We start from the raw sequence: 13076 nt of genomic DNA, 5'->3' as shown, positions 1-13076 counted from the left end.
GTATCTGCCTCAACATACTTTAACAAAATTACATTACATAATTATAATTCAACATGTAATATGAACAATTTATGTCCAAAGTCATAACTTAATTTTACTTTTAAATCTTGTCTTTACGTGATTGACCTTTTCGGCAAATCCCATAAGCCTTTGCGGGTACACCCGAGATGTCGTCATTTAACGTCACACCGACTTGCAATACGTCATTAGGATGTGTACATCGGCGTAAACGTCAAATGACGACATCTCAGGCCTGCCCGCAAAGGCTTATGGGATTTACCGGAAAGGTTAACTTACAAGCAACACAATGCACCTATAAAACATTATATCAATAGGCCTACCACATTATTAAAATATAGTAAACAATTTTGGGAAAATATTTTAATTGATTAAAAAAATAATTTATTGCACAGGCGTAGCACAGAGAAAAGGCTGTTTAAAGTTTAAACAGTTGTTTAACGAGCGAACTGAACGATCCAGCTGGTTACCTGTTAAACAACTGTTTAAAGTTTAAACATTTTTTTTCGCTGTTAACACCAAAACAAGCCATAAGCGTATACGGCATGTGAATATTGACAATGTGGAAATTGGTCTGCAATTATTATATAATAATATATTATATGACTTAATGGGTTGGCACGATTTAAATCGCGATTTAAATCAAATAATTTGTTTAATCACTGATTAAAATCAATTTGTTAATTTTTTACCATTTTTTACCATCAATTTAAGTTCTTTTTTTTTAAAGACCGTATACTTCATTCCTAATGCTTATACAACTTTTGGATACAATTCAAATACCTCTGTCATTTTATCAATTGCTTAAAATTCTTCATCAAGGTGCAGAATTCAACAGGTTTCCCCAAGATTTTAATAAATAAATGTAAAAACAGGTTTTGATTATTTGTAAATATCTGATAGGATTGCACATGTCTAGCATTCCACTGGTCCTTTTTGACTTGGGGTATAGCAGTTCTTGGAATTAAAAATAAATCGATTCAAATAAAAAAATCCAATTTAGATCAAGTAAATCGATTTTTGATTTTTTTTAAATAAAAAAAAATCGCCAACCCTGATAACTGAGTAGATTGGTTCGTCATAATATACCTTCCCTAAATCAAACAAAACATTTTAATTGTTTTGATACAAGTATATAAATCTTGATTGCATCTGAATAAATGAAAGACTATAAAAATGTTCACCATTACATGATTCAATCTTATTTTTGAAAGACAATATTATTATTGAGTTTTAAAAAGTAATAAAATAATTTTTATAATATACAATCATTATATACAAAGGATATTAGGGTTACGGTTGACATGGTTATTATTTGTATCCAAGTCGACTATAGAACTTGAGTGATTCTGTTGTAAACTCGCCCGTAAACTCGGCAACGCCGTGAACATGGTGAACGCGACCAAGATTAGGACGTGTATAGTAAGCCATTGGGGCCATTACGTATTGCGGCACCGCGTTGCTTTCAATAAGCAACACGTTGTTTTAGAAGGCAACGTGTTGTCAAAAGCTCTCTTCCTATTGGCTGATTTAACAATGCGTTGTTTATTGATATCTACGCGTTGCCGCAATACGTAATGGCCCCAATTAATGGCTTGCTGTAGACGTGTGAACAATCATTGCAGAAAAAAATGACAATGCTTAAAATTATTATTACAGTTAAAACAACCATCCAAGTAGTACTTCGCAGTAATGCTAATGTCTGTTTTTCCCCTGACTCTTTAATATAGGTGGGTTTAAAATTAACAATTATAAACGAGAGTACGTTAAGAGTTCGGCATTTTGTGTGTGGAGCTGTGGTAATGGCGTTATAATTTGGTGTTGTTTTCCTTTTCGTCTATAACACTAACACTATATGCGGTATTATCAAGTCCTATTTTCAGGTCACCATTTTGTTTTTTGATGATCTCAGTGTCCTCATCATCGGCTAGAGCTTCGCATTTGCCGCAGCACTGATCGTAGCACGGACAGCAACGGCATCGCATGACGCTATCGTATGGTCTCAGCGAATGACACCAAATTGGCAAACAGCTCCAATCGCGTAATTTTGACGGCAATATGCCGGGTCTCTTTTTCTGTATAATGTTGATAATGATGACGACTATGAAAAGGAGTACAAATGGCAAGAGTGCAAACAAAGCATACGGACTCGCAACGGACAGACCTATGACTACAGCGGGCATGACAAAGAACATTAGGACCAGGTATGCAAGTGAAAACCACCTGTACTTTGCCGTTGTATCACCAAGTGCGCGAGCCATTGGTAGTGGCCATCTCATGAAAGGAATGGGATAAAATATAACAATACCGGTGATGTTGAAGAAAAGATGGCATATTGCTATTTGAAGAGCATTCTGCAGTTTACCACCACTACTTGCGAGTGCAGCTATGATACCAGTAGCAGTTGTGCCAATGTTTGCTCCGAGAGTTAGCGGGTACATCCTGTCCAAAGTGATGACACCAACACCGACAAGTGGCGTGATCGCTGAAGTGAAAATAGAACTACTTTGTACGATAAAAGTCATCACTGCGCCTATTATTATAGCCAGGTAGCCGGTGAAATAACCTGCGTATCCGGGGAAGTCTGCATTCAGATACTTGTGGATGATTTTTGCTATACTGCCTTTGAGGAGCGAGTGCAGAATTTTGACGATACCGAAGAGGCACAGACAGAGGATGGCGAGTGCGACGACAAGCATGATACCACCTGCTTGGGAGTCGGACAATCCAGAATAGGCAAACCAGTGGTCGTAGTCACCTGTAATATACAAGAAATAAAGAGAATGATAAATTAGTAGCTATTAGGGAACATTGACCCGATCTAACTTGCATCGTCTACACATTTTGCATAGCAGTATTCAAAAAGCATGCGCGTATTTGGGGGGGGGGGCAGCTCCCCGGGGTAAAAGCAGGGGGCGGCCAAAATGAAGGGGCGGCAAAACCGAAAGAAAAAAGGGCGGAAAAATTTGATAAAGCATAAAAATTTTTGAAAAAATGGTACTATACATCAAAATGTGCTGCTTTTAGGGCGCTAGCGCCTGAAACCCTTTTTTTTTTTCTTTGCTCTTCACTTTTGACAAATTTCACAAATTGGGTCAACCTTTTCGGGCTGTTGAGGAAGGGGCGGCAAAATTGAGTTTTCTTCAGCCTCCCCCCCCCCGGGGTTGGGCGGCCACGGTACGCCACTGAAAAGAGTTCCTATCTGATAGTTCAGTATATCATCGGGTTTCTTTTGTATTATACTAGTAGTGGTTGCGCTCACCTGCCATGAGAGCGGTGATTCATTTAATTTGGATTATAAAGATTCAGCAAACAAAGAAAACATCTTTGCTAAACGATTTAATCAAAGAAATTTTTGGTACATAAACATTATGTAGCCAGAGGTTTCCAGTGGTAGGCTATAAAAATCTCATTTCTTTTGGAGAAAAATAGGGGGATGAGGCTGTGGATCACAAAATGCCACATGCCATTAATTCATGTCATGTTAATTTAAGCCCTTAGATAAAATTATGACAGAGCGATGCTCTACTTTTTTGTGGAACTAACACTAGGATCCAAAACATTCTCATCTATTAGTGCAGTTCTAATACATCTGTACATTCATTGAATGACCTTTGAAAATTTGGGTACAATAACTCATACTCTGCAACTTGAGGTCAAATTTTGCACTATGATTGTTTAATTGAGGTTACTGGACTATGCCATTGGGATGAGGCCATTGTGGTAACATGACCCCCACATATTTGGGACCCCTCTCCGGAATGAAATGACAGCCCTATAACTGTACTTACATTCTGGGTCCCATGTACCGTTGATCTTCTTGCACAGTTTTAGGATTTGAGCTTCGTCCTTGGAGATTTCGTCGGCGGCGATTTTTGTGATGGCTTTCTTGTCAACTTGAATGACCAATTTAGTAAATGGATCTGTGATGACTTTGAGAATCTCAACTTCCAAATGATCTCGCTCTGGGATGTGGAATCCATCTACAATGGCTTTAGAAAGCCGTTGTAAGTAGTGGGTGATGACCTATGGTAAAAAATGGAAGGCGATTAAAAAAAATGCAAAAATACAAAACCGCGGAGAACTGTTCATTCCAGTGGTAAAGACGCTCGTTTGACAAACTTTGTCCACTATTCCTCTTGAATCTGCGAACATGCTTACACATAAGTTTGGAATACAAAAAAAAAAGACTGGAAAATGTTCGAGGATTATTTTTTGGATTCAGAATTTGCCTCTATCTTTTAATAGTTATTTTACATTACAATGGAAGTTGCACTTGCTCATTTTGTTTTGCTGAATATATCCGCCTTCATTTCTTTCTATCCTCTCGGTTGACACGCTCACGTGGGCCAATTACTGTACTTGCAAATTTAATTTAAGCATGGACAGGGGCGTATCTTTAAATTCAATATTATTACTCATCTCGTTTAAATATGGAGAGAATCGGCAATCCAGCTACTCAACAACAACAATTACATATCCGTATGCAATGTGCCGAATAGACTCATAATGTAACTTCTTACCTCTATGATCAAAAGGATAATAACAGTTAGCCAGTTGAACATGTCGTGTACGGTAGCTCCAGCAAAGGCTCTCCTGAACTCATCACGATCTTGGACCTGTCCCATTGATACGATTGTGTTGGTCACTGAAGTACCGATGTTTGCCCCCATGACGATCGGAATAGCCTGTGGCACTGAACTGGACGGAAAATGTTGCAACATGAATTAGAATTATGAAAATAGGCCTAGTTTTATAAAAACCATTTATGATGGCTTTGAAAATACAATCGTATATCCTCTGCGAACAAAGAGCTGACAATGAAGACACGATAATTGGTATAAACTATAGCTGAAATAATGTCAATCCGATCTGATATTGATATCTTGCAAACTTAAAGCCATATTATAACATTTGCTGAGGAGGACGCCCTCAATATTTTTCAAAATTACTTTTTTTACCAGATTATATTATACTTAATTAAACTAACATAGGCCTACCCTGCAAAAATCAAGACTAGTGCTGTAGTTTTGTCAAAATCTGAGTAAACGCTAACATTTTTTGGCAAAGAAATGCTAATCTGTTTTGTATAATATGGCTTTAACCACATTTGAAAAATGTTACATCTTTTGGAGAAGTCTTCTGTCCTATATGCACAATACCAGGATTAAAAAGATGCTTACTGATATCAGCAGAAACCATGGCGACGACGATGGACGTTGAAGTACTGGAACTCTGCACTAAGACGGTCACAAGAACACCCATCATCACTCCGCATACAGGGTTACTTAGAAGGAAATGGTCGTTCAACACATCGCCTGAAAAACATAAATGTAAATCGGATATGTGATGGTTAGATTGTTGATTGAAATAATTGGTAGCCAAAGAAGATTATTCCCAGATCATCCCAATGCATCAGTTTTGCAAAACCAGGCCAAAACGGTTCATGATGCATGCAAGTTCCCATTGAACATACATACACGAAGAAGGGCTTTACAGCAGCACTATAGTACAGGGGCTCTTCGGTTTTGGATGCTATTCATGAAAACGGACAAACTTTTGCCGTATTGAGCCTATAAAATGGTACATGAAATACGGGTATATAAACGGGTGCAAAGTGTATCAAATTCGTGGAAAGAGCGCATAAAGTGGCACTTTATTGGCTAAAATGGCCAAATATGAGGGTTATTTGGTCAGAAACCCACAAAGAGATGTCATCATATGGGGATAATTGTATGGACCCCCCCCCCCTTATCAAAATATTGGGGGATTCATCTCTCCACCCTGGGATGTATCGCGACAAAGGGTTATAAATTGACGATTGATTGGTTGGGAGTGGCCTTTCTTTTCCTTGCTCTTTTTCTTCATTCTGTTTCTTTCTAGTTTTCTCTTCATACAAGCCAGCATATAAGCTTTTAATAAAGCCTGGCTTGACAATTTTGCTTGAGCCTGGTCCCATTAGGAAGAAAGTGTTTGTCCACACGAACCGTATATACGCTCTAAGGGGCTATCTTCTGTAGATAGCAAATTTAATATTAATCTTGTTTATAAATGTGACAACAATACTAAACAGATGGTATCTTCTGTAGATAGCACATTTAACATCTTGTTAAATTTCACAACTATTACACAGGTTACTATCTACTGTAGATAGCAGCTTTAATATTATTGTTAAACTTGCAAACAATATTAAGCACATGCTATCTTCTGTATAGATAGCAAATTTAGGTCCTTCTTCCACTTAGGTATTCATTTGATCGATTGATTGATTGTTGATAGATTGGTTGATTGATAAGTTGATTGATTGGGCGAATGAATGATTGACTGACTGTATGGTTCATTGGATATCATATAGCAACGATCTGCTCGGCATCATTAAATCTAAAGCCTTTTTCATTTACACTTTTCAGCAAATTTGTGTGTAAAATACCCGAGTAAAATGTTCATCGATTACAAAAATGCCGTATTCTTAAGGGGGTACTACACCCCTGGCCAATTTTGTGCCTATTTTTGCATTTTTCTCAAAAATTACAGCGCATTGGTGGCAAGTAAGATATGTATATTATAGGGGCAAGGTATACAAATACTGCACTGAAAATTCAGCAACTCAAGTCAAGTAGTTATTGATTTATTGATCAAATATTGGTTTTCCCTCATTTTTAACTGTAACTCCACAACTGTTGTCTGTGTTGATATAAAATTTCCAGTGCAGTAGTTGTAGTCCTTGCCCCTATAATATACATATCTTACTTGTCACCAATACGCTATAATTTTTGAGAAAAATGCAAAAATAGACACAAAATTAGGCAGGGGTGTAGTACCCCCTTAATTGTGCCAAATCTTATGATATTGTTCTCATCTGAATTGGAAGTCTTCTTTTGAAATCTGACGTTAAAATCGAATTGTGATAGTTCGATTGTTAGCAAGAAGCGACTGAGTGCAACAACACTGACAAATGTAATTGAATCGTTCAAGTATAACGGATGCGATTAGACCCTGGAAGAAATTTCGGATGCATGGTCCATGATATAATTCACTGCACAACTTCAAAAGAATTCACTTATCGGCTCAGCTGAATTGTTGAAACTTTTCAGTTTACATATAGGACAAAAATCAGTGAACCGTTTGCAGCGAATACTATACTATATAACTAAATTTATACGAATTACCATATTTTTACACTTAATACCAGAAGGTCTGGATGGCATGTGGATGGCATGTGGTGCCACATGGCATATTCATCCTATCCTACAATATCCCCCGCAATATCCATGCCAGATGGGACCACCTTTTTGATACGTGGCAGTACTAGAATATAGATTTGTTATTTAAAAGCTTATTATTAGTATTAAATGTTATTGATTTCTAAATAAACGAGTTGACGCAAACAAAAACAGTTCATCCAAATATTTAAATAATCTTAGGGACCGATCGTTATTTACGGCAGGGGGGTGGGAATGGGCGTTTTGGAAAAAATATTGACAAAAAAATTCGCGTTCCCCTCACGCGATCGCGTCCTCTCAAAATTTTCACGTTTTCCCAAGTTTCTCCATTTAAAACTTAACAATCCCCCCCAAAAAAAATTTCGTGTTCCCCCTTTCCCATTCCCCCTGCCATAAATAACGATCGCTCCCTTAGTTACTTTTTAGCATTAAACATGTTAAATGTTAAAAACAATATTATCTTGTTTTGACGAATAAAACCATCTCCTCTGATAAAACATAGCTAAATCCTATAATGTTTGATTTCAGGGTTGCTTGAGTTAAATCATCCTAAACACTTGTACCAAACATCCTAAACACTCTAAATAAATGCTACCGCCGATCATTTAGCTAGCTAAAACGTCATATTGAGATATTAAACATCAACCTGTATATATAGGCTAATCTAAAAGCTAAACACCATGTTTATTATAGAATTGAAACTTACACATGTTTAAAGAAACATATGTTCAGAAAGTGTTCAGAACATGCTGATGTGTTTAAATCGTAAAGTTCACCGTATCACTATTTCAAAACAGAATGATTGTCAGGTTTTAATTTTTGATTTGTGATGTTTATGAGCAGGGCTTTCCAAAAATGCCAATAGTTTCGTAATTATTCCTAAAACACTTTAATGTGTTTAAAGAGTATGTATATGTTTAAAAAGTGTTACAGCTTGACGTTTAGAACCCAAACTCATTAGATTTATGGATAATAGAATCGGTGAAAGCAATCAATACTGATAGAGTAGTCTTACCTGCTGCTTTGCCTCCTAGTAATCTGAACGCCGAGCTGAGGAAATCCAAGGAACAGATGAAAACATAGAGAAAACCCAGGAAGAGACAAATACGGATGAAAACCCACAACACGGTTAGAATTTTCTCCTGTGTTGACTTATCTGCAATGAAAAAATAAATAAAAACAATGTAAATGGGTGATGATGGTCTGAAAAACTTATTTTGTTCTGAAACACCGTTTTTAAGAATATACCTACACCGTAAAAACAATCAATGGATAACACTTATACACCAAAACGCGTTTATATTCATATTCTACTCTACACTGTTCTACATGTAAAAGTATAGGAGGCGTTGCATACGATTAACACTATAACACGTTTATAGAAGGATTTATTGATGGATTAGTAACACTTTAACATATTTAGTGATATAAACGTGTTGGAGTGTTTATATTTATAACATAAAAATCTCTATAAACGTGTTATGGTGTTCGTATGCAACGCCTCCTATACTTTTATGTGTAAAATATAAAAATAAACGTATTTTAGTGTTTATTAAGTGTTATCAGTTGTTTTTTTACAGTGTATACAATTTTCGAGTTGAAAATTTATTGCTATGTGGGTATCCATAGTAAGATTTTGTTAGAGGATGAAGAGGAATTTACTGAAAAGGGCTACATTGTTTAGGTGAGTCGGTGCCTTCATAATAAATTCAGGCCATATTTGTCTATTATAGTTTTGGTAATTTGCTTAAATAATAATTATACGTTGATATTATAGGAAATGAGTCTATAGGAAGCCATTTCCATATGTATTACAATTCATTGAGTTGTGCTACTCCCTATTCCAGAAAAATACAGCACTAATATTTTTTGATCAAAAATATATATTTTCCCGTTTTGCCAAATGAAACATAGCTAAATCCTAATCCTTTACAATTGGCAATGAAAGTCCATTTTAATATTTTGTCCATTTTTGAAATTAAGGGCCAAAAACATGCGTTTAAAAGGCGTTTTTTTTCTATTTTGTGACAATCAAATCAGGCGCCCAAATTATACAAAGACTAATTTCCAAGCTATGCATTCTAATTTTTGGCCCATTTCCCCTCATTAAAATTAAGTATTTAAAAAGTACTAAAATTTGAATTTTGCCAGTTAGAACTTATCTATGGATTCATCTATTTTTCATGTGGCAGAACAGGCTAATATTTTTTTAATTCCAAAAAGTTAGTGCTGTATTTTCCTGGAATCGGAATCGCTATTTCCCCCCTCCCAAGAAAACCATACACATGCATGGGTAAAATAAAACCCATTGCAATGAGGCTTGGGATCTCACGTATTCATGTTATTGAACTCATATTTTTCATTATGAGCGTGGTTCAGGATAAATGTAAAAATACGCATCAAAATGCCAATTTTTTAGAGAATATAATACCCAATGAACCCCGGCAATGAACATAGGACTGTGATTGAAATGTATGAAGTTATTGGGCGAAAAAACAACAACCAGAAAACCACCCGCCGCACAAATAGGAACTGGGTGCATGCTTACCTTTCCATAGTGTTTCATCCGTCTGAAAATTTTCCATAACCCAGGGATTCTTGTCTTCTTTATGGCCATTGGCAGTTCCATTAGCAACGTGTCCGTTAGGAGCCTATAGATTCAGGTATTAAGTAAAAAGTGAAATCCTAACATTTTATATTGATGAAAAAAAGATGGTATAACAGTGGAACTTCTCTTCACTATACCTTTTAAGGCGCATTAAGGAGTATTTTGACTTTTTTTTCCCATCCAAATCGGTCAAAACATAAGTTGGTGCCAGCCAAAACCAAATATTTTGACAGGGGGTCTGTTGGGGGCCTCAACAATTATTATATAATATGCCTGATTCTGTGAAAGTTTGTGTTGATTTTTAAGTAATTGATGTCTAGATTTCCAGTTTTGAAAGTTGCATAAAAATTGGTTGAACCACAATCTTGGAAAAAAAGTACTTGGATCGCTTAGCATACTCGTCAAAATTCCGTCCAGAATTTCGTATGATCATGGAAATGGCGTATATTGTGTTTGTGAACAAACATGCCATCTACAACAATCATTTACCCTTCCCCCTCCCCATCAATCAATGTTGAAACACATTGGGGAACCGCTGAAAACATTTGTATTTCTCAACATTGAACGGGGGAGAGGGAGCGACAGTTTTCCGTTTTATCTACTGAAAAATGTCATAAAAAGAGGATGCTAGGATCACGAAATCCTCCTTTAAGTAACGACCGTGAAAACATTCGTCAAACTGTCTTCGAGTAGCCAGATCTCCCGCCAGATCTCTACAGGCACTTTGTTTCAATTCTGACAACTGTCATTTCCAATCAATATTTTTGGTATAGGCCTATTACCAAAATCAATATTGTATATGGTCCATGCATAATACAATTCTATGCTTGTGGATAACACCTTTGTTATGTAATTCAAGCATGTCTTAAGGGATCTGGAATGAGCGTTATAATACAAATTTTATGACAAATTATTCAAATTTGATATTTTTCACATTTTTGATATGCAAGTCCTCTAAGTAAATTTTATAAATCTAATGATATATTCTTAGAGTGTATGTAGCTGGAAGGAAAAGCCGACGATCAATGGAAAATTTGGAACTTTTATATTGAAGATATGGATTTTTTCACCGAAAGACCTAATTTTTTTGTGTGTTTTGGGAAAAAATCCATATCTTCAATACGAAAGGTCAAAATTTTCAACTGATCGTCGGCTTTTCATCCCACCTACATACACTTTAGGTATAAATCAGCAGATTTATAAAGTTTACTTCGAGTACTGTTAAATATCAAAAATATTAATTTTTAATCATTTCCAATAAAATGTGTATTACATTGCGAATTTCAAAAACTCAAAATTATTTGATATTAGAAGGACATTCTTCGTATTCAGAATGCAATTCGATGTGCTCTAATGTCCCACAATATAATACTGTCCAAACGTTCATACCCGGACCCTTAAACAATACAAAGGAATTAAAAAATTGAATAGTAAATTTCTTGCCCATTTATTCACCCGAATCCTGGTCCATTTTGAATTTGGAACCTTTACATAATTTCCTGAAGTAGAGGAGCAGCGAACTACACGAAATGCATGAAGGTATCCTAATTGTGACCCATTTTAGCGTTAAAATTGCAAATTTTCGCGCGTATTTGCCCCGCGCCCGGTAATTGTCAGTACCAGTGGGTCAGCGGGATCTTCCCCTAGCCCTTCGCCCCTGTATTGCTTGCAAACACCCCAAGCAAAAAACGAAAAAGAACCCCAATAAGTTCATAACAGGATATAAAACTCACCGACATCGTGATTTGCAATCAACAGGTATTACTTTGTAAAGACAATAATAATCTACTATCTACAGTAGATAGCAGAACACAGGTTTCGGCAGTGGTAAGCTGGCTGCAAGCACCGGACCCGTACGATCACCTCTGTGGTTCACACACGAATGAAGCAAAAAAAAAACAAGTCGGATTGATTTTCATAATTTCTCCCTCCCTCGTTTGTTATGCCTCAACAATTCCTTTGTTATTATTTATTCATGCCATTGATTGAAGCGTGCAAAAAGAGGCCTTAACCGCACAATAGCAAGTTGCCAACTTTGCGAGTTAGCAACAAAATTGGGATACTTCTGTAAAATGGGATAGGATGGACTATCGCATATTGAACAAGTCGCTGCGGGTATTTAAACGAATGAGGGTATACGAACGGTAAAGACAATAACGTTCAGTCGTTCACACTCAAAAAATAGAAAAGTGTGGTATGAGACGAAAGAATTTTGGTCTCAGGTTTGAGAAAGTAGGCCTATATGGTGAGAGCACTGCGTATTGTGTATAGGAAAACGGGCAGTAACTGCAGTATGACACCCAAAAATGCATCAAAGTTCAATTTTGGAAGAAGCAATTTAGAACTTATGCTAAAAAATCTCAATGTTTTATTATATACATGCGCTATAATAATTAGGATCAAATTTACTTATTATGATTAAATACACAAAAAAAATTAAGACATGCATTAAGAAAAGATCACCGTAAAATAAGTTTTTAGCCAATAAGATTTTTCAAAGGTAAGTGTCTATTGCATTAACCAATAATAGTTAGTAGAAAATAGCTTCATCATCAATTTCGATGCAAGTGAGCTCATCACTCTTTCACTGTCAACCAAGTTGGGCGCTTTTATTAGACGTGCCTTTTCCAATTTGGCCGATTCGGCAACACTGGTACAATACCATGTGCATCACATGTGATGTTCATAGCATATCCATCGAGTTGGCTTCCGTTGATGCAGTTGAACATGTTGCTGTCATTTGAAATTGAAAATTTTCTACAGAAAATGAGAAAATGTTTATTTTATTCATTTGATTGTTGAATTGAAAAGACTATATAATTCAAAACATTTGATGTTTTAACCGTTTAAAATTTAAATTTTGAAGTCTAAGTTTCAAGCTATGTTAAGAAAAATGCGCCGACAGGATTTTTGCGCCTTTTCTGGAAATGTAAATAATATTAACCCCCTTGCCAAAAATATCAATTCAAATTTGTGTTCTATAGTGTATGACGTCATTCTCTAACAGACGTCACAAGTACAAGATCAATGTCGACTGCAGCTGCATTATCGAAGCAGATGTCAAAGTAGAACGGATGTGACCCGATCGACAACCTCAGTCCCCCATTCCATCAAAACTGAGATTTTGGTATCCGAAGAAAGCTTTCGCCTCAGGAAGAAAGCTCTTTATCATTACAGCTCAACTTACCGTACTTTGCCTAACCAGACAGTCCATGCCAAAATTGATA

At 36.2% G+C, this 13076-nt stretch overlaps 1 protein-coding gene across 1 annotated transcript; it reads right to left on the bottom strand.

Annotated features, from left to right (window-relative positions):
* Positions 1-754: 754 nt before the first annotated feature.
* Positions 755-11746, bottom strand: LOC140145168 (sodium-dependent phosphate transport protein 2B-like). Its single transcript, XM_072166969.1, has 7 exons — positions 11583-11746; positions 9790-9892; positions 8257-8397; positions 5202-5336; positions 4542-4714; positions 3810-4044; positions 755-2776 (listed from the first exon to the last, which is right to left on the bottom strand). The coding sequence occupies exons 1-7, from the start codon at positions 11586-11588 to the stop codon at positions 1827-1829; spliced, it is 1743 nt and encodes a 580-aa protein (XP_072023070.1). The 5' UTR covers positions 11589-11746; the 3' UTR covers positions 755-1826.
* Between the last annotated feature and the right edge of the window lie 1330 nt (positions 11747-13076).

Source organism: Amphiura filiformis, chromosome 1 (assembly GCF_039555335.1).
Source record: "Amphiura filiformis chromosome 1, Afil_fr2py, whole genome shotgun sequence".
In the NCBI taxonomy this organism is placed as follows: Eukaryota; Metazoa; Echinodermata; class Ophiuroidea; order Amphilepidida; family Amphiuridae; genus Amphiura; species Amphiura filiformis.
Note: the sequence above shows the minus strand (reverse complement) of the source record. Positions and strands in the feature narration are given on the sequence as shown.

What these genes read in the sequence shown, in the direction of transcription:
- LOC140145168 (XM_072166969.1), bottom strand. An exon ending in GGATGAAACACTATGGAAAG is followed by an intron (nt 8,398 to 9,789) that starts GTAAGCATGCAC and finishes TTTTCATTGCAG; the next exon opens with ATAAGTCAACACAGGAGAAA. An exon ending in TTATCCTTTTGATCATAGAG is followed by an intron (nt 4,045 to 4,541) that starts GTAAGAAGTTAC and finishes TTTTTACCATAG; the next exon opens with GTCATCACCCACTACTTACA.